Source organism: Oncorhynchus clarkii, chromosome 7 (assembly GCF_045791955.1).
Source record: "Oncorhynchus clarkii lewisi isolate Uvic-CL-2024 chromosome 7, UVic_Ocla_1.0, whole genome shotgun sequence".
NCBI classification, from domain to species: domain Eukaryota; kingdom Metazoa; phylum Chordata; class Actinopteri; order Salmoniformes; family Salmonidae; genus Oncorhynchus; species Oncorhynchus clarkii.
In genome coordinates, this window is record NC_092153.1 from 41,110,909 (window position 1) to 41,138,894 (window position 27,986).

General features: G+C 43.2%; 2 protein-coding genes across 3 annotated transcripts; both read right to left on the bottom strand.

Moving 5' to 3' along the window:
- Nucleotides 1-1,381: 1,381 nt before the first annotated feature.
- LOC139413302 (twinfilin-2) lies at nt 1,382-14,582 on the bottom strand. Of its 2 annotated transcripts, XM_071160510.1 has the most exons (9): nt 14,245-14,582; nt 7,328-7,506; nt 7,132-7,227; nt 6,895-6,999; nt 6,755-6,769; nt 6,020-6,145; nt 5,706-5,856; nt 2,541-2,662; nt 1,382-2,426 (listed from the first exon to the last, which is right to left on the bottom strand). In XM_071160510.1, the coding sequence occupies exons 1-9, from the start codon at nt 14,339-14,341 to the stop codon at nt 2,253-2,255; spliced, it is 1,065 nt and encodes a 354-aa protein (XP_071016611.1). In that variant the 5' UTR covers nt 14,342-14,582; the 3' UTR covers nt 1,382-2,252. The 2 variants fall into 2 exon arrangements, with proteins under 2 accessions (XP_071016611.1, XP_071016612.1); XM_071160511.1 differs by lacking the exon at nt 6,755-6,769.
- A 3,031-nt stretch (nt 14,583-17,613) lies between these two features.
- On the bottom strand, nt 17,614-21,164 carry LOC139413303 (WD repeat domain 82). The gene is made up of 9 exons (XM_071160513.1): nt 20,457-21,164; nt 19,810-19,907; nt 19,337-19,403; nt 19,088-19,187; nt 18,853-18,969; nt 18,516-18,671; nt 18,294-18,363; nt 17,949-18,091; nt 17,614-17,868 (listed from the first exon to the last, which is right to left on the bottom strand). Exons 1-9 carry the CDS (start codon nt 20,615-20,617, stop codon nt 17,839-17,841), a joined length of 942 nt encoding a protein of 313 aa, XP_071016614.1. The 5' UTR covers nt 20,618-21,164; the 3' UTR covers nt 17,614-17,838.
- Nucleotides 21,165-27,986: the final 6,822 nt, after the last annotated feature.

Genomic DNA, 27,986 nt, shown 5'->3' on the forward strand with positions numbered 1-27,986 from the left:
CATGGTTACACGTGGTCTGCAGTTGTGAGGCCGGTTGGACGTACTTCCAAATTCTCCAAAATGACATTGAAGGCAGCTTATAGTAGAACAATTAACATTCAATTCTCTGGCAACAGCTCTGGTGGACATTCCTGCAGTCAGCATGCCAATTGCACACTCCCTCAAAACCTAGGACATTCTGTGGCATTGTGTTGGGTGACAAAAACTGCCCATTTTAGAGTGGCCTTTTATTGTCCCCAGCACAAGGTGCACCTGTGTAGTGATCATGCGTTTTAATCAGCTTCTTGATATGCCACACCTGTCAGGTGGATGGATTATCTTGGCAAAGGTGAAATTCTCGCTAACAGGGATGTAAACACATTTCTGGGATCTTTTATTTCAGTTCATGAAACATGGGACTAACACTTAACATATGTTTATATTTATGTTCAGTGTAGATCAGGGATGGGCAACATTGATGGAGGTGGGGGCCACAAGAAATATGAGCTCATCATGAAGGGCCACAGTGGCTCGTGGGTCTGCATACCCACAGCCAGACCTGATGCACAACCAGATTTCGAAATTGCACCTTGTGTATTCTACTATTTTAACTCTCAACAGCAAGTTGAGACCTCAACTGAGTTCCAAAAAGTTGCCCATCGTCTGCTGGAAATACAAGAACAAAAAAAACAAATGTGATTTTAGGTTTGCCCTGACATTAATTTACCACAGTGATTTGGTTGGTTATTTGTTCGGTAGAGTAAGCTTTGAAACAAACTGTTGTAAACAGTCATTGAGTTCTTCTTCCTGCCTGGTCTTACCTAAGGCTTACTAATTGAATCAGGTGTGTTAGTACTGAACTGGAAATGCGTGTCCCCAGGACCAGTGAAGAACAAGGATGTAATGTTAACAACCAACACGTGTCATGTGTAATCGGTCAATATGTCATCATGTGATATATAGATGTTTGAGTTGCCTTTACGAAACTTGACCTAGTGTAAATGTATAAACAGCGGCTATCAGCAGGTCTTTTAATTTGCGTGCTCTCAAAGGCATGTGTAGATTACTAATAGGCTACTTGCGAATTCAATTAAGAAGGAACTCATAATGACAGGGAATCTGCTCTGTGGTGCCTGACTACATACATACATACATACATACATACATACATACGACATACATGACTGCCTGCACATGTTGATCGCCTGTGCTTATGTTAAAGGACGGCCATTCGCTGCCTCAACAGGCCGGACTAGTGCTGCGGCCTGCAATAGTCTTGTCGGGAACACTGCTAGAGACGTGTCCTCTCTGTCCCCTCTGCGTGGCCGTAGATGCAACAAGAGGCTATAATGCATCATCTGGCCCATGCAATTTGTGCTGTGTTTTTTTATGACACAACATACAGAAGAAAAAAACTATATTTTATTTGGCATTCCTCTCATTAGTATCATCTGTTTATAAAAACGTGTTTGATACAAAACATTTAGTGGCAACAAGCAAGGTATGGACAATACATTAGAGAGACACGCTTCTCCTGTATGTGACATTAGCAATAGAGAAACTCGGCTGAGGTATCTGTAAGACCACCCACTGGTCTTTAATTTCTGTCAGTCCATCTGTCAGTCCATCTGTCTATCCATCTGTGTGTATGTGTAGGATGTTGTGTTTAAGAGTGACACGGAAAGATATTGAGAAAAATCAAGTGAAATCCTTAGTTTTATCCTATAGTTTAGGGTTTTCCAAACTTTTTTACTGGGTAACATCCCCCCCCCCCCCCTCCATCGCAAAAGCAAGCCACATCTATTTCTATGGGCACAAGCAATGTTCATGAAATTTTGTAGGATTAAAGCTTATTTCCCATAATTCTATACATTTTGTTATGGGATGCAGAGAAAATGTTGCCATTTTAAAACACATTTCCTGCAATTCTACACATTCTGCTGATGCACTACCCAATATCGAAACTGCAGAGTAAGTTTGGAGTAAGTTGAAAGCCGGAGTGAGTTCCCTCTGCCGACCCCTCTTCTTCCCCATGCTGACCTTTCGCTCCCCCACAGTTTGGGAACCATTGCTATAGTTGATGTTCATGAATAGCACGTACATTATTGACACATTGTTAAAACACAAGCAAAGGCAGGGGGAAATAAAAAATGACAGAAATCCCTCCATGTTCTTCTCCTTTTCCTTCTTCGTGGCCAAACAAGCTGCCAGAGGACGTGGCAACAGCAGGAGGATTCAGGGAAGGGCTGCCAAGACGACCTCTGTCCCTCTCTCTAGCTCTCCGGCCTGCTCTCCCTAGTCGCTGGGCCCTTGATGAGACGCTTGTTGCCTCTCTTCCCTGCTGGGCCACGAGGCTTGGCGAAGGCCTGCTTGAAAGCCTGCTGCTTAGGATGGACCTCATCATACAGGAACTCCTCTGTCAACTCATCCCCACTGTCAATCTCCATCTGTAAACAGACAATAACACAGAGTAAATGCACACTTCCACACAGACACAGAGCAGTATTGTGAAAACACAAAGACCCTATTGTGTGTACAATATGTGCATTTCAGCGGATTACCTTCTTGGCAACCTCCAGATGGTAATCCTTCTCCACCTCATCCAGCAGTCGACTCTTACAACTGGAGTACAGCATCCGCTCCTTAATGCTACAGCTGTACCCTGGCATGGAGTAGATGAACACTGAGAGGAAGAGAAAGAAGGCAAAGAAAAGATGGGTCGTTCCACCTCAAAAAGCACAAGAAACAGAGTTGACACCCAATTGTTCTGCTCAGAACGAAATGATAGGAAAATAATTAGGGTTCTAAACCCTTGGTTTCAAACGCTACATTTTTTGCATTTGTGTCACAAATTCAATGCAAGATGTCACATATATTATAATTTTCAAACATTTCCAAATCATCCTAAAGCAACTCAATGATGTTACTTATAGATTGTTTGGGCATGAAGCGCGAAAATGCTATTATAGATACCATTCACTTGCATTGGATTTGTGCCACGAATACTAAAAAGTTTTGATCCCCATTAGCTTTTGCAGCTACTCTCCCTTGGGATCCACAAAAAACACAAAACAAAAGACAGATTCACTGATAGACAAGGACATTCACACAAGGTAAACAAAACCAAAAACATGGGTTACTGTCATACCTTGTCTATAGACTGCTTACAGGGTAAGGAACCCAATATGTCATTTTGTAATTTGGGTGAACTATCCCTTTAATACCTAATTGCAGGAACAGCACCACCTAGTGGTCAGAACCTGTTAATATCAGGATGTACAATGGGACATACACCTAACAACTTCAATGTCTAATTTCTCTAAACAGGGAAAAAAAAGCATCACAAAATTCACTGAGAATACATTACATGGGATGGAAAAACAGTACTCCAAGCCGCAGCTGCATACTACTTGTCAGACATATAGAACTGATACTATATACTAAATTCAGCAACAAAAGAAATGTCCTCTCACTGTCAACTGCGTTTATTTTCAACAAACTTAACATGTGTAAATATTTGTCTGAACATAACAAAATTCAACAACTGAGACATAAACTGAACAAGTTCCACAGACATGTGACTATCAGAAATTGAATAATATGTCCCTGAACAAAGGGGGGGGGGGTCAAAATCAAAAGGAACAGTCAGTATCTGGTGTGGCCACTAGCTGCATTAAACATCTCCTCCTCATGCATCTGCAAGTTCCCGGACATTTATGGGAGGACTTGCCCTAACCCTCACCCTCCGATCCAACAGGTCCCAGACGTGCTCAATGGGATTGAGATCCGGGCTCTTCGCTGGCCATGGCAGAACATTGAAATTCCTGTCTTGCAGGAAATCACGCACAGAACGAGCAGTATGGCTGGTGGCATTGCATTGCTGGAGGGTCATGTCAAGATGAGCCTGCAGGAAGGGAACCACATGAGGGAGGAGGATGTCTTCCCTGTAACGCACAGCGTGGAGATTGCCAGCAATGACAACAAGCTCAGTCCGATGATGCTGTGACACGCCGCCCCAGACCATGACAGACCCTCCACCTCCAAATCGATCCCGCTCCAGAGTACAGGCCTCGGTTTAACGCTCATTCCTTCGACGATGAATTCGAATCCGACCATCACCCCTGGTGAGACAAAACCGCGACTCGTCAGTGAAGAGCACCTTTTGCCAGTCTTGTCTGGTCCAGCGACGGTGGGTTTGTGCCCATAGGCGACGTTGTTGCCGGTGATATCTGGTGAGGACCTGTCTTACAACAGGCCTACAAACCCTCAGTCCAGCCTCTCTCAGCCTATTGGGGACAGTCTGAGCACTGATGGAGAGATTGTGCATTCCTGGTGTAACTCGGGCAGTTGTTGTTGCCATCCTGTACCTGTCCCGCAGGTGTGATGTTCGGATGTACCAATCCTGTGCAGGTGTTGTTACACATGGTCTGCCACTGTGAGGACGATCAGCTGTCCGTCCTGTCTCCCTGTAGTGCTGTCTCAGGCGTCTCACAGTCCGGACATTACAATTTATTGCCCTGGCCACATCTGCAGTCCTCATGCCTCCTTGCAGCATGCCCAAGGCACATTCACGCAGATGAGCAGGGACCCTGGGCATCTTTCTTTTGGTGTTCAGAGTCAGTAGAAAGGCCTCATTAGTGTCCTAAAGTTTTCTTAACTGTGACCTCAATCGCCTAACGTCTGTAAGCTGTTAGTGTCTTAACGACCGTTCCACAGGTGCATGTTCATGAATTGTTTATGGTTCAATGAACAAGCATGGGAAACAGTGTTTAAACCCTTTACAATGAAGATCTGTGAAGTTATTTTGGATTTTTACGAATTATCTTTGAAAGACAGGGTCTTGAAAAAGGGACGTGAGTTTAATTGTTTGAGTGGGATTGTTGTGGGGTGTGGTGGGCCTATGGGTGTCTTTTGACCACATCTTATTCCTCATGTCTAACTCATTGTTAGACAAAAGCTGGGTCCAAATCGGATGTTAGGTACTACATTTATTCAATATTATATGAATCTTATGAACTAAAATTGCCAATTTGGGTGCAATCAATTACCTTCATTTCTCAAAGAACAAACTTTATTTCAACAAAATAATGTTGCAGTAATGCTAATCATATCCGTTTCTAACTACAGAAACGATTTCAGAACAATCTGAGATGGTGAGTGTCATGGCTTGCAGAAATGACATGGAACAACCAAGATATATTTTGGCATTCTAGTAGGAGATTGGACCAGCTGTAGGATTGGCCCTCATTGATGCGCTCTCTGTCATTTGGAGTTGCATGTCAAATGGTCCAGGACAAGGAAAGCACAAAGGACAATGCCCAAGGACTAGTCAGCCCTTCCCCCTCTGAGGGGCCAAAATGTATCACTCTGTTACAGTCGCCAGAGGACTGACTATTGAATGTGTGATAGAACAATACTATAGTATCCATGTTTGGTATCTATGTGAAACTTGTTCACTGAGGATAACTCTGATGCTATCTATATGGATGTATGATCTCTGTGGTTACTTGTATCTGGACAGGGTGAACTCTGAATGACTCCATGCAAAGGCATTTTATTGTCTTTTCAGGAATTCTGTGTTATTTACGTTGGTCTCATTAGATGCTGTGACATTATAATAGTGCACCATTTTATTTGTATGTAATTGAAGAGAGAGAGAGAGGGAGAGGGAGAGGGAGAGGGAGAGAGAGAGCGAGAGAGAGAGAAATGATCGATAACAGACTGACCAACAGATTCCAAGTAGTCCCCTTCGTGAGAGTGTTTATAGAGGAAGAAGTGATATCTGGGCGTGTCCGTGGGAACCCTGCAAGGCAGCTCACGGGTCTCTGTCGGGTCGGAATGGACCAGCTCTATAGTCTCTTTCTCTGTGTCCAACTTCTGCAACACACAAATATTACACAGCTAACACTGAGATGACTGTGTATGGCTCAGTCAGTGTGCTTTGGGTCAGAATACATTGGTCAGTCATGGTGAGAATGTGGCCGCTAGAGATATCAATAATTTGTATTTGGTTGGCTAATGGCATTTCTATATGGCTCACCAGCTGTATGTAGTTGATGCCTTTCTGTGCAAGTTGTTGTAGTGCCTGTTTGGCTTCCTCCTGTAGTGGGAAAGCAAGGCCCTGCAGTGTTTGGTGCTTACTCTCCACACTGGTCTCTGTTTTCACCTGCAGGGAGCAGCATACACATTAAATGAGACACCCACGTCATTGCTTGAATGAAAATGCAGGGTGACCAAGGTCAGACACAGAATAAAAGACGGTAGTGTTCACATACCTACACAACACATGGGTGTGTAAGGCTCTCTCTCTCCCTCTCCCCCCCCCCCTCTCTCTCCCTCTCTCTCTCTCTCTCTCTCTCTCTCTCTCTCCCCCTCTCTCTCTCTCTCTCCCCCTCTCTCTCTCCCCTCTCTCTCTCTCCCTCTCTCAATCTCTCTCTCTCTCTCCCTCCCTCTCTCCCGCCCCACAGAGGTGGCTAGAGTTATTAATTCCCCTCAAATAATGTTAACCTTGAATTTGGTTTACTATAATTTTCAAAATTGTTAAAGTTGATACATTCCATTATTTGGGGTGGTGGTATTTAGTATACTAGGACTATCAGTTTTCTGTATCCCAGTTGCCAATAATGCAGGGTGACTGTAAAAAGCATGGTCATTATTTAAGGGGAATGTGTGATCCTCTTTATCTTAACTAATGGGGGAATTCGCCGTTCTGGCCTCAGTTTGTGAAAACACACATGGTCACACAGACACAAGCATGCATGTCATAATAACTCACCTGCTTAACCCTTCCCTAGAAAAGTAACGACAACAAATCGTTAGAAACTGAGACATTGGGTGAATACTGTACACATACACTGTGACTGCAATAAGCTGTGGAGTTGACGACATCACTGTAGGCGATGCTTGTCCCCTCACCTCGTTGATTTTGATTCTCCGCAGCTCCTGTTCAGCAGCTGTGAGTGGGGCAGGGCCGGAGCTGGAGGACACGTGGCGGTGGTAGCCCTCGAGACAGATGTCCTCCTAGTGAGAGAAAATAAGAGGTCAGTCATTTCGGGAAGGCCCGAGGGCCAACAGTTCTAGCCTCATCATTAGTCATGTGAGACAGAATAACCAAGAGGGCGTCAAAGGGGTTTCAAATGCCTTCTACTGTACCTCCACTGTGCCAAACATCTCATCCTTCACATGACCACCACCAAACTCTTTCTTCACTGTGGCACGGGTGGCAGCGTACAGCATCTTCTGTCTCACCTGCAGTGGACATCAATGGGTGAATGACACATGGATCAGTGAAATGTGTTTGCTGTGAACATGAGAGTGTGTGTGTTGCACAGGTGCAACTTGCACGTACTGGAGATTGGTCAGGAGACCAGGAGATGAAGATCCACTCGTAGCCCTGGGCATTCTGGGAGTCGAGGCGGTACAGGATGTAGCAAGGCTCCTGGTCGTCCAGCAGAGGAAGTAGGAAGTGGTCATAGTCCTGGTCCCAGCTCTGTGTCGGCTCTCTGAATGCCCCAAGCACCAGCTGTTCTGAAAGAACAGAGCACAACTCATTACACACCTCGACCCATGCTTCAACGTTTATTATTCAGCTACACGCGCGCGCGCGCGCACACACGCACGCACGCACACACACACACACACACACACACACACACACACACACAGACCCTTCATCTCTTTCACTTCATGCACTCTTCTGGGCTCATCTTTCATCCCCTCTCGTGCTTTTTGTCAACACTTTGCTTAAATTAGCCTCAACACCTCAATTAACTATTCATCAGGTCTCGGGATCTGATCTGTATTAATCTCACTGGTGTATGGAGGCCAGCCATTGAGTTGAAACTGTCACTGATTGACAGTAGTCTTGTAGTCCTGTCCTTGATGGCAGTTTTAGCAAATCCTCTCTCAATAATGTTTATAACATCTGAAAAGAGTGTCATGAAATGATCCAGGGTCACTTGGTTTGGCATGCACAACAGAGGAGCTTCTGTGTTTACAATGTGATGCGTTGGTGCTATTTACTAGAAATCTTTCACTAATTGCTAGGACTATCAAATGAGGTCACAGACGAGATGCGCACACACACTCGCAAAGAACAACTCAACGACATCCAACCACAAACAGATGATCAAAACATGAAGGCAAGTGCACACATGCCCATTCTTAAACCTGCATACACACATAGACCAAAAGTCCAATGTCCTTGAGGGGTGCAGGGGGATTTCTTGACCATCTATCACTGCAGTTGCTATTCTGAGCCCCAACGCATTCCAACTATCAGCACAGACACATACTTTCCATCAGCCAGTCACACACACGCACGTTTTGTTCTTCTATCCTCATGGGGACCTAAAATGTATTTCCATTCAAAATCCTAGTTTCCCTAACCCCTGACCCAAACCCTAAACCCTTATTTTAACCCTAAACTAACCCTAAACTAAAAATACCCTTTGTCCTCATGGGGACGTGGGAAATGTCCCCATGAGGTAGAATTTTCCTTGTTTTACTATCCTTGTACCGACTTTTACACACACATACACAGACACATATTTTGTTGTTGCTGAGAGGATAGTATTGAGTGACGAGCTACTAAGGATCAGTGTTGTAGGACTCGAGATCTCGAGTCCAGTCTCGAGACCACATATTGAGTGTCTGGGGCTTGTCTCGGTGTCGGATACATTTGTACTTGGTCTTAAATCGGTCTCGGACAGTGAGGACACATCATGTCTTCCTGAAACCAGTGGAGAAAAAAACTAAATTATCATCTTCCATTCAGTCAGCTCATAAAACTGCTTCGCCAGGTCAAATATATACACTTATTGAAAGATTAATCTATTACAGACATGTTTGCGCAGTGGTGAACCTATAGGCCTTCAGTGTGTGACAGGTTGGTGATACTGAAAGGACAGCAACCGTAATACCAGCTCACTCATGTAGGAGAATGCACTTGTTGTAAAACCCAAAGGGCCAGTGGTGTAGTGGAGGGTATAGGCAGGTATACACTGTATACCCAATTGGTTTTCAGTGGGCACTTCTTAATCCCTACTGGTGTTTCTCAAAATAGTGTAGTAGAGGCAGTGGCAACCCATCATTCGGGGCAGAGATCGTTTTGCATGTTATTTTGGCATTAATACGTGTCACATCAGTTTAGAAACAATATTTTTTTAAATGTAATAGTAATTGAGCTAATAAAGCCACATACAAACTTGGTCTTTTTTTTGCTTTCTTGAGTAAGGCAGCTCCAAAATGCAGGCGTTTTAGCCTAGCTCAGTGCTTTCTGTGGGGGTGGGGCAGCCAGAGGAAAATACAGAGCGTAGGGGTTGGTAATGTTCTCTAGTTGCGCCGTGATTGGCTCAGTGTTCTGTCACTCATGGGGACACATATTCACCACAAAATCTACGGGTAGAGCTAACAAATTTGAGCCCCTTAGGTGCTACCATGGAGTTACATTAGAAGTGTCCATCTAAGAAGGCTCAAGGTCATTCGCCACAGATAAAATGACGTCAAATCGGTTATACGGTTATATCTACCGTGATTTGATTGTACTGATCATGTCAACATCATATTTTCAAAATCTTATCTAGCAAGCTAGCAGTCACCATCATGAATCAAGTTGACAATCTACTGGCAAATCCTTTTCAATCCTTGTCATATGAAGAGAAATAATGAAGAGAAATTAATAATAAAACGTATCAGTGCTCACCGGCCATTGGACATCAACATTACACAACAAGTTTGAAATAAAAAAATCAACAATGAGTGGTTTGGAAGGAATCAGTGGCTAACTGCAAGCATTACAAAGCAATCACTAGCCTGCTATTCAGTGGAGTGGGTGTGGGGTCCAAGCCTGGGTTTAAGGGTCTCTTTTCCAAGCTTAAAAGGATAAAGATTTAACATTGGCCATGCTGTCAATCCAGCATGACTTCTGCCACGCTCAAAACAACTGGAAACTTGGAAATGGGAAATCTCAGACTTCAGTGAGTTCAAGACAACTGAGAACTCTGAAAAAAATTAGCTCTGAATAGGAATATAAGTTTTGAACGGTCATCCAACTCGGAATTGCCGAGTCGGGAACCCGGGCCTCTTTCTAGAGCTCTGACCTGAAGATCACTGACGTCATCATGATTCGACCTTGTTTCTTTTCAAAGTTCCCAGTTGAATGCCAGACTTTGATGACAAAGTTTGATGACAAAATTTTCCCACAAAGGACTGCCGCGCCACTTTCTTGTTCAAGTGAGCACAGCACAACAAGGTAAATCCAAAAATGTATTCAATGCTGCTGCATAAATTATATAATATTCCAAGGAGATATGTATACTGTAGCTAAGAAAGTAATACTAAGTGTATATTGTGTAGTAAGCTGTTAGTATCCCATGTGCCTCTACCTAATAATCTGGTCCCTTTGCCCCCTAGCTTGCTGTTCTTATTTGGTGGTGCACATGTAGCCTATTGCCTGTTTTAGAGAAATGTAATAATCAAATCTATTTATCCTACGGTTCTGACTTGGTGTACAGGGAGAATACTGTAAGAAAGGCCCATGTTCCGAATTCTGTCATTGTACATTTCAAAAGTGCTGAAAATATAGTTAAATTGACCAAGTACATCTTATCCTATCATCCCATCCTACAGATGGCCTCTTATCCACTTTTCATCCCCTTATGCCATAGTTTGTACATCTCAATTGTCAGTAGAAACCACATTTGTTTAAGCAAGTCAGCCATGTCAGCTGTGTTTTTTAAAATGCAGTAAATGAGGATGAATTAACTGTTTCGCTGTCAGACAAGGCTCCGCTGATATCCAGGTGTAGCAGTGGTAAATTATTGGGACTGCTGTTGAGACTGCAGTTTGGACAGTTTTATGTGCAGGCCAAAAGAGTTTGTGGCCACCGTTTGTCACCATTATAGTGCAATGAATCTATTGTTTAGTGTTGTGGCTTTGCCGGCATGCATCTAAAACATGTATTTTTGAGTTTGCCCCACCAAGATTTACATGCTAAAATAACCACTGAGTAGAGGTATACAACTTATCAATGATGTAGTACTGTAGAGAAATCATGCACAAAGTAGCCTACACAATCGCTGGCAGCACACAGCCTAGTTTCAGTGGAACATCATCTGCAGGCAGCAAGAGCATGCGGCTCTCAACTGGTTTTGGCATGAAGCAGCTCACTGAAGAATGACATCAGTAGCGGGTAGGGTAGGAAAGTCATTTCAATTTATGATATCTACCAGTAAATGCTAACTAAGGAAACAATGGGTATGCAAACCAGGTATTGAACAAGTTTATTCTGAAGTGTTGGTTAGGCTATTTGTGATGCGCAATTGTCATCATGCGCTGTTTGCAGCGTATACAGTACATACATGGATGGGCCTGGGTGGATCCGCGGAGCCGGGCCCTAATAGGCCCACCCAATCTGAAACAAGATTTGAAACAAACAGACAATCATAATATCTGTAAAAAAAAAAATCTAATTCCCAGTTAATGCTACAAAACCAAATGTATAAAAGGTTTTAAAAATAGGTTCTATTTGTCTCAACGTTCCATGACGTACACTAAGGCATTGTTGTGGGCAGAATAGATGGATGCAGTTCGAGGCATGATTAATATAATTCACCAATACATTTCTTGGTAGTCCAAAAAATATTGCTATCAGGTTGTAAATCACAGATGGCCTGGTACATTGTTTGCTGCCTCCAGCACTGTTTCAGTTTCAATGACTCAGTATTCTGGACAAAAAAATGAAAATGTAACTAAGGATGGGAATGTCAATACAGTAAAACTAGCAAGGGCAATGATCACAAGTCAGTCATAACGTAGCTAATAGGCTAGCGTATCTATTTATGCAGCAAGCTAAAAACACGGAGCCTAACGTTAGCTAGATAGCTAGCTGGCTAGTTGCTAGGAGGATGTCATGTCATGCCATTGGAGGAGTGGGTGAGTGACTGACTTTTCCCCCTCGTGTAGTTTTTCGGTGGCTAGTTGTCAGTTGGTTAGCTAGCAAGAACTTGAGCTACTGTTATCCAGTTAGCATCTTGTGTTCGCAAATTCACTCTGGCTATCTATCACTTTGGCTATCTACTCCGATATCAGAGCACTCTTGTCTGAGTGTGTCAGAGTACAAAAATACTTATCAATTTACGAATGCGCAACACCCACTGAATATGACCAGTGTCAGTAAACGTAGGCAAAAAGGAATAGTTAGTCAAGAACGTTCCAGAAAACATGTAAACAGCCTAACCAGCTCTGCTACGAGTAAAATAGCCTAAAGCTGTTCTCTCATTTGTGTGTGGATGTAGCTAGCTAGCAAACTAGCCAGTTCTAGCCAGTTCGCTCGGGTGCTTGGTTGGGACAAGCATGTATTGGCAGGCAAGCTGCAGAAAGATGAGGAGGCTACAGTTCCCCATCGTTTATCAGTGCAATTTTGACAGCCAACTAGCAGAAAAAGTTTGAGAGCGTTTATCTAATGTTCCCTCTTTAGATTTTTTAATTTAACCAGGCAAGTCAGTTAAGAACAAATTCTTATTTTCAATGACGGCCTAGGAACAGTGGGTCAACTGCCAGGGGCAGGGGCAGAACAATAGATTTGTACCTTGTCAGCTCAGGGGTTTGAACTTGCAACCTTCCGGTTACTAGTCCAATGCTCTAACCACTAGGCTACCCTGCCGCCCCAGGTGTGGCTGTCATTGTAAATAAGAGTTTGTTCTTAACTGACTTGCCTAGTTAAATAAAGGTGGAATAAAAAAAAATAAAAAATACTTGCCTGACTGTTGGCCCATAGGCCTCCTGGAAACAGGCCCAGACATCAGAGTCTAGACACGGCCCTTAAACTACCCAGAGACAACCCAAAAAAGAGCCAGACACCACATCCATATCAGTCAGAAAGTCTCAAATGGCCCAGATAGGGTGTCAGTAGGCCCAGACAAGATGTCCCAAACAAGATGTAAACATCCCAGATGTACATCATGAAATGTCCTGTTGCCTCATGGTCTGTTTCACACATGCACAGTCTGGCACATAGCATGAATGCCTTTCACACAGCTAATGAACAGCTGCACTAACTACTGTGTCATTCTTATTGGAAAACAAATCATGATGACTAATGAATGTTATATTTATTGATTGCACCTCAGGTGCTGAGGTGCAATCAACAGGTTTTGTCATTGGCATCATTAGACAGTGAGTCCAATGAGGACTCCGGTCATATTTTCCATAACCCTTCCGAATGAGAGTTCAATGTAACTTCATATCTCAACTGGATCATATAAACCTTGAAAACATGCCAACCATTACAAAGTTGAGTGAAGCTGTCAGTCTCTCTTGCAATCCCTTTCATCAGACTGAATGCATCATCTGACCAAACACATGTGGCCTCAGTTACCCAACACATTGTGAAATGTTTGTTTTTTTGTTCAACTCGATGACATCTCCATTAGCAGCATCCACACAATCAAGGGACTGAACAGCAGAACAACAAACAACATACCAGGCGGTGTCCGAGGAAGGCCTAAAAAATGGACAAAGCCTTCAGCCACCCAAGCCAAAGACTGTTCACTCTGCTACCTTCGGGCATACAGTACCAGAGCATCATCTGTCGGACCAGAAGGCTCACAGACAGCTTCTACCCCAAAGCCATTAGACAGCTATATTGTTAATCAAATTGTTACCCGTCTATCTGTATTGACCCTACCTATGCACACTCACAATACTATACACTCGCACACACTACACTGACACTCTCTCACACACACACACACACACACACACTACATGCGTGCGCACACACGCATAACGACACCGCACACGCGCGCGCGGCTGCTGTTCTTTCTTTTACTGTTATTATTATATATCCTGATGCCTAGTCACTTTACCCTGCCTTTATCTACCTCAAATACCTTGTACCCCTGCACAGTGAAATGGTACTTCCTGTATATAGCTTCATTCTTGTGTATTTTATTGAGTTACTATTTTTAACTCTGCATCATTGGGAAGGGCCTGTAAGTAAGCCTTTCACGGTAAAGTTGTATTCGGCGCATGTGACGAATAAAATTAGATTCGATTTTTGGGTTAACTCACACACACACACCTTCACAAATACACACATCCTGATACAAACACACAGTTAGAACAATTTAATCACATAATAGGTGAAATAATTAAAGTAATCAATTTAATATAAATCTTATGTCAACTCTGCCTGACCAAGATCCCTCCTGTCCTGCCAAGATCCCTCCCTCCTGTCCAACCGCTGTCCCCTGGGTTACTCACCGTCCTGGATCCGCACCTTGATGAGGCGGACAGCTCCACCCCTTGCTCTGGCCAAGAACTCCCTTAGTTCCGGCGTCACAACAAGAACCAGAAACATTGTGGGTCAGCAAGAAGTCTGTCCCACCCTCCGGGTGCTGTAGGGGGGAGGGGTTGAGAGACGGTAGAGCCAAGCCAAGTCCCAGAGCGAACGGTGGAGATTCAGCCCAGACAAAGAGAGACACAATGGGATAACCTGTGGCAATAAAAGCGCTGATAAAGTCTGTGTGACGAAGCGCTGGTCTAAGTGTCTGAAATCGCTGCGTGAGTGTATGAGGTCTTTGAGTGAGTGGGACAGTATGAGAGGGGGACACAGCTCGAGTAACTGGGGCAGGATCATGTGCGTTCAGAGAGGGAACCTGATCCCCTCTCTCCCAAATTTAGCTGCCACTGACTGTCCAGCCTTGGGTGTCTGCCTCCCCACCCCCACCCCACCATGGTCTGCTTGAGAGACAGAAAAGTGACACTAAAACCTTATAATCAAACTCACCTGAGGCCCTGACCCAGTGACATTTCTGTTAAAGGGTTTTCAACTATGTTTAAATGTGATTTGGTGCACTGGAGAGAAGTGGTTGGAGGACTGAGGATTCACATGACAAAGACTGACAAAGATATGTCTTTCGTGGACATGTATGGTATGTTTATGGCACACTGTCACAAGTGAACATTTGTGTTAATGCACAGTTCACGGCCATGAAGAATAACAATGGTCCAAGTATTGAAACGAATGGCACACCCGTTAATTATATTTCCCGGTGATTGAACTTAATGCCTTCCTTTTGTAACACTGATTTCTATTGTTACCTAGAAAACCATTTCCAAAGCCTTTGGGCAAACCCCAAGTGTGTTCAGATTATCTAAGAGAATGAGATACCAACTAGACCAAAGGCCTTGGTCAAATCAATGAATATGACCCCTGTGACATAAACAGCTGTGCTTAAGTTCAGCCGCGGCAGGCCATTCCCTGGTGCGTGGTTGTCTAATACCGAAAGGAATTCAGATCATAAAAGAATCCCATGAATATTAACAGCATTCGATCCCAGTTTACTTGCTACTGTATGTCCATTTTTTTTATTTTTATGCTTTAAACCAGATGAAAAGGATCATGTGTTGAGTGAAATCCTTTTCATCCATTGGAAACGTTACGACTGTCTTTCTTCTGGACACCTCAGCCAATGGATGGACCTATGAACGTCACAGTGTTTTTCCGGCCATTTGAGTGTTAGTCTCTCCTGAGACACCTGCATGAACTCTCCACAGTGGTTTTATGCATGCAACTAGTTGATGTTTTTTTTTGGTCACCTTTTATAGAAGACGTCAAAATGAGGCTCAGTAGTGTGTGTGGCCTCCACGTGCCTGTATGACCTCCCTACAACGCCTGGGCATGCTCCTGATGAGGTGGCGGATGGTCTCCTGAGGGATCTACGGCCTCCTCCACGTCTCCTGATGTACTGGCCTGTCTCCTGGTAGCGCCTCCATGCTCTGGACACTACGCTGACAGACACAGCAAACCTTCTTGCCACAGCTCGCATTGATGTGCCATCCTGGATGAGCTGCACTACCTGAGCCACTTGTGTGGGTTGTCGACTCCGTCTCATGCTACCACTAGAGTGAAAGCACCGGCAGCATTCAAAAGTGACCAAAACATCAGCCAGGAATTATAGGAACTGAGAAGTGGTCTGTGGTCACCACCTGCAGAACCACTCCTTTATTGGGGGCGTCTTGCTAATTTCCTATAATTTCCACCTGTTGTCTATTCCATTTGCACAACAGCATGTGACATTTATTGTCAATCAGTGTTGCTTCCTAAGTGGACAGTTTGATTTCACAGAGTGTTATTGACTTGGAGTTACATTGTGCTGTTTAAGTGTTCCCTTTATTTTTTTGATCAGTGTATATTCTTGCCCATTCCTCCTCAATGGCAGACATACACAATCCATGTCTCAATTGTCTCAAGGCTTAAAAATATATTTTTTAACCTGTCTCCTTCCCTTCATCTACACTGATTGACATGGATTTAACAGGTGACATCAATAAGGGATCATAGCTTTTACCTGGTCAGTCTATGTCATGGAAAGAGCAGGTTTTTGTAATATTTTGTACATTGTGTACAACCTCTTCTACTCTAGCAAATTAACTCACGTAGGTCTCTTGAATGGGCCAGGAAGGATTTTGTTTTTGAATGACCGTTTCTTTTGTGTGGACTGTCAAAATCAAACCAAAGTATATGAGCGTTGTTGTAATAGAACCCACTGTACAAAACATTTAGGTAACAGTATATCTTTTTTATTAGGAACACTGAATTGAAGTAATTAGTTCTATAATGAAGAATACACATGATCTTTTTGTGAAAAGAACTTGGTTGTAGTGCACTAGTGTTCTCACCACAAGTAGTTGAGAAAAATTTAACTGGGGACAGTAATTAAAACAATACTAGAACACAATTTTAATTCAATGTTCTGAAAAACTGGCCAGCGGTTAGAAACCATTTCAAGAACCCTACGTTCCAATTCCCTGAAACGTCTCATAATACCATAACTAGTAGATGCGGTTATAAAATTAAGCATCCCAAGCACATGTGTTAATTGTACATTTTAATTTCCCACTTTAAGACCTCTTTCTAGTTTGTTGCAGCAAACAGCTATTGTCAATTTTCACATCTGTGACGTCAAATCGCTGCTTTCAGAGCATCGCCAATTGACAGTGTTCAAAGGTAGACATGCTCCTTTTCAAGAAGACAGTGATAATGCAGTCTAATGTAAATCTTTTTTTTTAAATCACCACTAGAAAGGTTGAGTTTCTCTGTGGGCACATGCATTCTTGTATCTCATCTTTGGCCCAATTACCTTACTTCAGGGGCTTTCAGTAGCCTTTTATGACTTGGTGGGTTAATCATTCCCATGTCCCTGCTTGCTTTGTCATACTTCCATAATGTGCACCGCCCTTTGAGTTGTTGTGCGGGTATGGAGGGAGGAGCTATTGAATAATATGTGAACCTTAGATTGTTTACCTAAAGGGCAGATTGTGCCAGAGGTAAAGCATTCATACACTTCACCAGCTGAACACACCCTCCTGTAGATATTAACCCGTCAGTTGATACGAGTCTACAGACACACACACTTGACTGCAGGTAGCCTAGCGGTAAAGAGTATTCGGTCAATAACATAAGTCACCGGTTATTACTGCTGCTCAAATCCTATGCATCCCATTCAGTCCCAACAGATTGTGCATGTAAACTGAGACAATCTTTCCACGTGAGATTAAGGTAGAACCTGTTTAGGAACATGAACAGACATACATTTCACCACTCATTCACTCACAGAAGTCAGACACTTGTTAGAAAATGAAAACATATTTAATGTTACAAGTATAAAAGAACAGAAAATCAGACCATTTATATACCTGAAGTCCTACATATTTACAATCAACTTGATTTACCACACACGCCATAGAAAAATTGTCCTAGAGCTGGATGTGCTGACACCTGCTGGTTTTAAATGGGATCTCACTTCGCCTGTGGCCTCCATTAGTGACCCACTCAGAGCATTTCTCTCTCAATCAATCGTCAATGGTGGGCAGCCAGAATGCCTGCAGAGGACAAAACAGACTTACTGAGCATTCATGTACTATATGTTAGATTGGTGTGCATTCAACCCAAGTAATCTTACCATGTTTGAACAAGCACTAGCAAAAGTCATGAATTTGGGGTTGAACTGAAGACAGGTGACAGGACCCGTGTGCTTCCCATCCAGAACAGCCACCTTCATCCCACTCTCTGCATTCCAAACATGGACCTTCCCATCTTCAGAGCCTGAGAAACAACCACCCGTCAGACCACGGAAAAACCAGAGGGAGCTGAACTAGACTGTTTTTAGGTTAGGTTTAATTTGCAGTTTCAAATAACTACTAACAAACAATACTGTGGTAGAATGGGAAGACAATTGGAACTGTCCCGTCTTACTTTACAGAACATAGAGCCTGTCACCTCACCTACCCAGTCTGTGTGGACTTACCAATCATAATGAACTGAGAATCAGGAGTGAAGGAGGCCTCCAGCGTCACAGCTTTGCTGTTGTTGTAGCCCTACAGGACAGAGGAGAGCTTCTATAAATACAGGCCGGTCAACTCTCTTGTATTGCATGACAATATCCATTTACTACTAAACATTTACGTCTCCTACAACTTGCTGTTGGTGTCGTGATTTTAAGTGTCTATAAATGTGTATGATCTCGCACCCCAAAGGAATGCATCACAGCTCCCTTGAAGGCGTCGAGGAGGCGGAGGGCACCCCCATTGGTTGAGACAAGGATGAGCTTCCCATCGTTGCTGAACTTGAGTCCTGTCCACTCGCACGTACGGTCGTACTGCAGCTTGAAGGTAGCAAAAGGGCCCTATTGAGAAGCAAACAAAACAAAAACGCTCTGAAGACAGCCATCTACCACTGGCCCCCACCCGAAGCTCCAAATACAAACCACAAACACAAACACACAGAAATAGAACACACAAAACAGAGAATACACCACATACATCCTTTCCTAAAAACTCCAAATAGTCAGTCCTGAAATGAATTACCTTGTCAAAGGACCGCAGGTCGTACAGTTTGACCATCTCCGAGTTCACGCCAGCAGCAAAGATCAGACCCTCCGGATCAAATGAGCAAACTGGCTTACCCTGTAGGTGCATCAGGCCCTGGTAGTGTGATGGAGAGAAAGAGAGAGAGGAAAGGCACATTTAATCCAGCACAATTAGAGTCTATCTAGAGTAAATTGATCTGCAATGTCAAGGAGAATTAGAGAAGGGAACCAACCTGGCAGTTTGGAGACCGCAGATCCCATAGCCGGATTGTCTTGTCTAAAGATCCTGAGATAAACGTGTCATCCACAGGGGACATGGAGAGAGACGTCACTCTGAAACAACATTCAAGTTAAAGGTACAGAAACATCTACCATGATGAAATGAACACCTGATATTTATAAAAATTAAATGGTTATACAAACAATAGTTAAGTAATAGTACAGTAATGCAGCCTAAACAGTCTCTCTGCTTCAGTCCTCACCTTTTGTTGTGTCCAGGAAAGTACCGGATGTACTTGTTGTCATGGAGGGAGAGGTACCGGATAGTGTCTGCAGTGATCATAACAGTTATGGGTTAAGGGTAGAAGACAAGACAGCATGGCATTTCAATGAATCACCACACCACTAAAGAGCAAGTAGAGCTACCGATCCTGGAGGTAGTGGGCAGGTTGGATGAGTGGGCTCCACCCTAGGCAAGGCAGTGGCCTGTACAGTTAGCTCCTGTATTGGGCAGAATCACAGACCCTCAAACTGTACAAACAACTACCTCAGACCAGGGTGAGCTTGGCCGACCGCCTCATGCGGCAGTCAACACTGCCGGCAGTTGGGAAATCCATGAGAACTATCTTCAGCATGAATACAATAAGTAACTCCTAAAAGATGCAAGACAAGAATTACATGGACAACTGCTTATTTAAAGAGCCTGATTACAAATCTCCTCTTCGAACTAACATACCATCAATTTTGTTGGAGCTGTAGACCACAGTGTTGGCTGCATGTGTGTACCTGATCAGATCCACTCCATACTTCTTACTATAGAGGGTCCGCTTGGGTCTGGACCAGCACAGGTTGGAGAAAGAAACAATAACATTAGATTGCTGGCAAAGAAACTTATAGCCAAGCCAATGTACATCCTAAAATACCCATAACATAAAGGTATGAAAACGGACAGTGAAAGGGGATTCCTAGTCAGTTGCACAACTGAATGCATTCAACCGAAATGTGTCTTCCGCATTTAACCCAACCCCTCAATCAGACAATCTTAATAAGCGGGTAACAATTGCCACAAATATCTGGACTAACACATGTTTTTTTTGTTTTGTTGTTTACGTCGACTACGGACACAATAATACACCTAACACGCCTGTGTGAAAATTTGATTAAATAACAAGTCATAGTTTTGTTACCGATCTACCAAGCCTGACATAAATCTTCTCAAACTCTGCTAGCTTCTGAACTCGAGCCCGAGGATTGAGCATTACGCAGTAGGCCTCACTACAACTAGCGGAACAGATGCTAACTACAGCACATAGGTCGGCCTACCGTAATAACATGCAGTGCGGCAAAATCAGTCGATTTACATTAATTTAATGTATGTCTTACTTTCCCTCCTGGCAGTCGTATAAAACTAGGGAGTCGTCGTCGCTGCTAGAAATGATGGTTTCGCCGTTTGAGCTGAAATCAAAACAGTTGATTTTGTCTGAATTTTCCCGGAAAACCTTTGCAACCCTGAAGCTCCGCAGCACATTGTCCGTCAGCTTCATGATGGCCTCTTTGATTGAGGGGGCGCAGACCCTCGTTTTTTACTGAATGTAATATTTGAGAATCTATTTCAGTGCTTTTTAAAATCCAATCGTTACTATTATGTAAATATAACTTAACGTTTCAACGAATTTAAAGAAAGCCCGCCTGGGATACTCGCTATCCGAGTCATGGAAAAGCACCGCCTTCGACACGTCGGCTACGCGCAAATTCCACAAACACGCGCATCAATAACTCTCGCGATACATACAACTATCGCGGTAGTCAGTTCATGTTTCGCGCACAACCATCGCTCGCCTGGACAAGAAAAGAGCACAGAGAAGAAAAAAAAAATCGAGCAGAGAAATATTTTTAAATACGCATATTGACAATAACTGTAACTAACTTATCCGTCATACAATAACCCGTGCGGTGCCTGTCAAATCAAGAATAAATGAAGTAACAATGCAGGTGAGTTTGCAGTCATTGCTTTCGGAAAATGATTGCAGACCCTTCTTTTTCGCAGCTTTTGAAAGGGAGTTACATGCACTCATGGCTCTGTATAATACTGTGCATTTCCTTGAATTTGTTCTGGACCTGGGCATCCGATTGGTTCCTTCATGAACACCACCCCCTCGAGCATCTCATTGGTTCCTACATGAACGTTGTCGTCAGCTCAGCTTTCCCCATTGAGCTTGTCTCTGTGCCTCGATCTAGGTCGGGCAAAACTTAAAATGGCTGTGTTCGCTTTAGCAATCTCACTGGTAATGGCCTCTTCCATTCCTGTCGTTATTGAAAGAGATTGTGATAATATCTCAAAACAGGACAACTTAAAATATTAGATCCCTCACTTCCAAGGCAGTCATAGTCAATTAACTAATCACTGATCATAACCTTGATGTGATTGGCCTGACTCAAACATGGCTTAAGCCTGATTCATTTACTGTGTTAAATGAGGCCTCACCTCCTGGCTACACTAGTGACCATATCCCCCGTGCATCCCGCAAAGGCGGAGGTGTTGCTAACATTTACGATAGCAAATTTCAATTTACAAAAAAAAAAAAATGTTTTCTTCTTTTGAGCTTCTAGTCATGAAATCTATGCAACCTACTCAATCACTTTTTATAGCTACTGTTTACAGGCCTCCTGGGCCATATACAGCGTTCCTCATTGTGCGTCACTGAATTCCTATCGGATCTTGTAGTCATAGCAGATAATATTCTAATCTCTGGTGACTTTAATATTCACATGAAAAAGTCCACAGACCCACTCCAAAAGGCTTTCGGAGCCATCATCGACTCAGTGGGTTTTGTCCAACATGTCTCTGGACCTACTCACTGTCACAGTCATACTCTGGACCTAGTTTTGTCCCATGGAATAAATGTTGTGGATCTTAATGTTTTTCCTCATAATCCTGGACTATCGAGACCACCATTTTATTACGTTTGCAATTGCAACAAATAATCTGCTCAGACCCCAACCAAGGAACATCAAAAGTCATGCTATAAATTCACAGACAACACAAAGATTCCTTGATGTCCTTCCAGACTCCCTCTGTCTACCCAAGGACGCCAGAGGACAAAAATCAGTTAACCACCTAACTGAGGAACTCAATTTAACCTTGCGCAATACCCTAGATGCAGTTGCACCCCTAAAAACTAAAAACATTTCTCATAAGAAACTAGCTCCCTTGTACACAGAAAATACCCGAGGTCTGAAGCAAGCTTCCAGAAAATTGGAACGGAAATGGTGCCACACCAAACTGGAAGTCTTCCGACTAGCTTGGAAAGACAGTACCATGCAGTATCGAAGAGCCCTTACTGCTGCTCGATCAATCCTATTTTTCCAACTTAATTGAGGAAAATAAGAACAATCTGAAATTCCTTTTTGATACTGTCGCAAAGCTAACTAAAAAGCAGCATTCCCCAAGAGAGGATGGCTTTCACTTCAGCAGTAATAAATTCATGAACTTCTTTGAGGAAAAGATCATGATTATTAGAAAGCAAATTACGGACTCCTCTTTAAATCTGCGTATTCCTTCAAAGCTCAGTTGTCCTGAGTCTGCACAACTCTGCCAGGACCTAGGATCAAGAGAGACACTTAAGTGTTTTAGTACTATATCTCTTGACACAATGATGAACATAATCATGGCCTCTAAACCGTCAAGCTGCATACTGGAGCCTATTCCAACTAAACTACTGAAAGAGCTGCTTCCTGTGCTTGGCCCTCCTATGTTGAACATAATAAACGGCTCTCTATCCACCGGATGTGTACCAAACTCAATAAAAGTGGCAGTAATAAAGCCTCTCTTGAAAAAGCCAAACCTTGACCCAGAAAATATGAAAAACTATCGGCCTATATAGAATCTTCCATTCCTCTTAACATTTTTAGAAAAGACTGTTGCGCAGCAACTCACTGCCTTCCTGAAGACAATGTATACGAAATGCTTCAGTCTGGTTTTAGACCCCATCATAGCACTGAGACTGCACTTGTGAAGGTGGTAAATTACTTTTTAATGGCATCAGACCGAGGCTCTGCATCTGTCCTCGTGCTCCTAGACCTTAGTGCTGCTTTTGATACCATCGATCACCACATTCTTTTGGAGAGATTGGAAACCCAAATTGGTCTACACGGACAAGTTCTGGCCTGGTTTAGATCTTATCTGTCGGAAAGATATCAGTTTGTCTCTGTGAATGGTTTGTCCTCTGACAAATCAACTGTACATTTGTGTTCCTCAAGGTTCCGTTTTAGGACCACTATTGTTTTCACTTTATATTTTACCTCTTGGGGATGTCATTCGAAAACATAATGTTAACTTTCACTGCTATGCGGATGACACACAGCTGTACATTTCAATGAAACATGGTGAAGCCCCAAAATTGCCCTCGCTAGAAGCATGTGTTTCAGACATAAGGAAGTAAATGGCTGCAAACTTTCTACTTTTAAACTCGGACAAAACAGAGATGCTTGTTCTAGGTCCCAAAAAACAAAGACATCTTCTGTTGAATCTGACAATTAATCTTAATGGTTGTACAGTCGTCTCAAATAAAACTGTGAAGAACCTCGGCATTACTCTGGACCCTGATCTCTCTTTTGAAGAACATATCAAGACTGTTTCAAGGACAGCTTTTTTCCATCTACGTAACATTGCAAAAATCAGAAACTTTCTGTCCAAAAATGATGCAGAAAAATTAATTCATGCTTTTGTCACTTCTAGATTAGACTACTGCAATGCTCTACTTTCCGGCCACCCGGATAAAGCACTAAATAAACTTCAGTTAGTGCTAAATACGGCTGCTAGAATCCTGACTAGAACCAAAAAATTTGATCATATTACTCCAGTGCTAGCCTCCCTACACTGGCTTCCTGTCAAGGCAAGGGCTGATTTCAAGGTTTTACTGCTAACCTACAAAGCATTACATGGGCTTGCTCCTACCCATCTCTCTGATTTGGTCCTGCCGTACATACCTACACGTACGCTACGGTCACAATGGAATGGTCTGCCTACCCATGTGAGAGACGCAAACTCAGTCTCAACCTTTAAGTCTTTACTGAAGACTCATCTCTTCAGTGGGTCATATGATTGAGTGTAGTCTGGCCCAGGAGTGTGAAGGTGAACGGAAAGGCTCTGGAGCAACGAACCGCCCTTGCTGTCTCTGTCTGGCTGGTTCCCCTCTTTCCACTGGGATTCTCTGCCTCTAACCCTATTACAGGGGCTGAGTCACTGGCTTACTAGGGCTCTTTCATACCGTCCCTAGGAGGGGTGCGTCACTTGAGTGGGCTGAGTCACTGATGAGATCTTCCTGTCTGGGTTGGTGCCCCCCCTTGGGTTGTGCTGTGGCGGAGATCTTTGTGGGCTATACTCGGCCTTGTCTCAGGATGGTAAGTTGGTTGTTGAAGATATCCCTCTAGTGGTGTTGGGGCTGTGCTTTGGCAAAGTGGTTGGGGTTATATCCTTCCTGTCTGGCCCTGTCCGGGGGTGTCATCGGATGGGGCCACAGTGTCTCCTGACCCCTCCTGTCTCAGCCTCCAGTATTTATGATGCAGTAGTTTATGTGTCGGGGGGCTAGGGTCAGTTTGTTATATCTGGAGTACTTCTCCTGTCCTATCCAGTGTCCTGTGTGAATTTAAGTATGCTCTCTCTAATTCTCTCTTTCTTTCTCTCTCGGAGGACCTGAGCACTAGGACCATGCCTCAGGACTACCTGGCATGATGACTCCTTGCTGTCCCCAGTCCACCTGGCTGTGCTGCTGCTCCAGTTTCAACTGTTCTGCCTGTGATTATTATTAGTTGACCATGCTGGTCATTTATGAACATTTGAACATCTTGGCCATGTTCTGTTATAATCTCCACCCGGCACAGCCAGAAGAGGACTGGCCACCCCACATAGCCTGGTTCCTCTCTAGGTTTCTTCCTAGGTTTTGGCCTTTCTAGGGAGGTTTCCTAGCCACCGTGCTTCTACACCTGCATTGCTTGCTGTTTGGGGTTTTAGGCTGGGTTTCTGTACAGCACTTTGAGATATCAGCTGATGTAAGAAGGGCTATATAAATAAATTTGATGTGACACTGTACATAGCATCTAGGAATCTGCCATTCTGGGGGGAAATCACTTAATCTTGATGATGTGCATAATGGACATTACCTACTGTAGGCTTACTTGAACCGCTATTACGTGAGCACTTACAGAAAGTCAGGGACAAAAAGAAAGGAGCACGACTGACTCATTACCTCAGCCCTGAGAGCCAAAACGAGTTCATAGGAATATGTGGTCCAAGGGTTTTGAAAACAATACTTTATGAAAGAGAAAATGCAACCTCTTACTCGGTTATATGTGATGCAACTCCCGACATTTCCCATACTGAGCAAAATGTATAAGTGGTGAGATATGTACACAAATATAAAGTTCAGGGAACAGGTAAATGGGAAATAATTGAACGTTTTCTTGAATTTAAAGACTTTGCTAGAAAGACAGGCAGTGAAATTTCTGAAATGATTTTGAGTGCATTGGAAGGGCATGGTATTGACGTGGTCAAGGCTATGATAATGGTGCAAATATGTCAGGGAAAGTGTAGGGAGTTCAAGTACACATACTGCAAAAGAATCCACTGGCCACATACTCAACTTGTGGTGTACATGCACCACAGTTGTGCCAAGAAGTATCAACCTTTTTTGGCTGTGTGAATCATCTTTACAATCTGTTCAGTGCCAGCCCAGAGCGATGGGCCATTCTCAAGGAAAAGACTGGCTGCTGTCTCAACCGCCTTTCAGACGCAATGGAGTGTGTCGTATTGCTGCTGTCCGACGAGTGGCAACTCACTTACCGACTATCATCAAGGCCCTAGACATGCTTCTTGCTACCTGCAGCCTGACAAACCAAGTCAAATCTGAGGCAAAATGTCTGAAAAGCTACTTCATGTCTTTCAAGGCAATCTTCCTGCTCACTTTCTGAGTAAAAGTTTTGCAGTGTATTGAGAATAGAAGCCTAATTCTTCAGTCAGGAAATATTTCTCTGGACATGGAAGCAGCTCACATTAAGGCAGCACAGGAAGAAATACAGGCTCTGCATAATCAATAGGACGCTCTCCTGGCAGAAGCCTCCACGGGTGGGATGGGTGTTACACCATGGGTGTAACTACTCAGTGAACAGAGGAGCCGCCAGAAAAAAAGAAAATGTTTCCCTGATGAGACTGAAGATGACATAGCAGATGAACAGAAGTCAGTGACTGGATTTCGCAACACAGTGTTTTATGTGGCCCTGGATAGTATAATCAATCATTTGGACACGCGGTTCCACACGAGTGCAGCTATACGCAAGGAGTTTTCACCAATACTTACATTTAGGAAAATGACTGAAAACCAAATTTGTGTATCTTGCCACAAATTGAGAAACAAGTGCGACATCTAAGGACGATATGATGCTACTTTTTAAGATGGTCTTTTCTCCTGTAGAGCTCCTAAATGCCATTCACAAGATGCAGCTACAGAGCAATTTTGGAGAGGTGTGCGTTGCACTGCGAATCTTCTGTCCAATGCCTGTAACAGTTGCTGGAGGTGAACGTGCCTTCAGTAAGCTGAAACTTATAAAGAACTAAGATCTACAATGTTCCAAGACAGGATGAACAGCCTTACCATCCTTTCAATTGAAAACCAGATAGCAATAAAAATGTTACTTTAAAGACATTAGAAATGAGTTTCCTCACAAGAAGGCTCAACGCTGGGCTCTTGGTGCAGTGTAACCTCTGAGTTTTGTTTACAGGGAACAAACAAGGACAAATTACATAATCCGTTCTACCCAAGCCTGCCCAGGGATGGGCAAAATACTGTTTTGAGTATTATCTGCTATGGTTTATCTCCTGTTGAACTTACTCAGGAATGCCCATATAATGTCTCGACACTACAGTTTCAGTTTCACAGATGCTTGTTCTCTGTAGGTACCACATTTATGCCTGCAGTCCACATAGTTCAGGATTTTTTCATTTTTTTTGTGTATGTTATTTAGGCATATATTTAGGAATTATGTATAGGGCAGAAGAGGGTTAGCCTTGTTTATAAGAATGTAATAAATTCTTTAATCTGAAACATGGTCATTTCTTCATTAAAACTACAAGACTACAATACCATATTTTTTTAAAGTCAACAATTGAGTAGTTATTTATGATAAAGCATCAAATCTCATGACACAGTTTTTTGTTAACATTAGGAACCAAACACTTTTGCAATAATGTTAAAATAGGTAAAGGATGAAGGTGGAAACTAGAATCTGCACAATTGTAGTATAGAGCAGCAGAAGCTTCTAGTTAGTACATTTAAACAACACATTGTTCAGTACGTTTTAATCTGAAACATTCTGATTTCTATGTTAGAGGCCCGGTATTTTTTTTCTTCATGGGGTACAACATCTCCTATACACTTCCTGATTAACTCAGTCACTGTATCCAGGCTGCATCACATCCGGCCATGATTGGGAGTCCCATAGGGCAACGCACAATTGGCCCAGCGTCCTCCAGGTTTGGCTGGGGTAGGCCGTCATTGTAAATAAGAATCTATTCTTAAAGGTTAAATGAAAAAACAACTGGCTTGTCGGTGTTATTCTCAGAGGCTACCCGGAACATATCCCAGTCCGCGTGATCAAAACAATCTTGAAGGATGGATTCCGATTGGTCAAACCAGCGTTGAATAGACCTTAGCATGGGTATTTCCTGTTTGAGTTTCTGCCTATAGGAGGGGAGAAGCAAAATGGAGTCGATCAGATTTGCCGCAGGGAGGGCCTTGTAGGCATTTTCGAAAAGTTGTGTAGCAGTGGTCCAATGTTTTACCAGCGTGAGAACTACAGTCACTGTGTTGGTAGAACTTCAGTAGCGTTTTTCTGATATTTCCTTTGTTAAAATCCCCA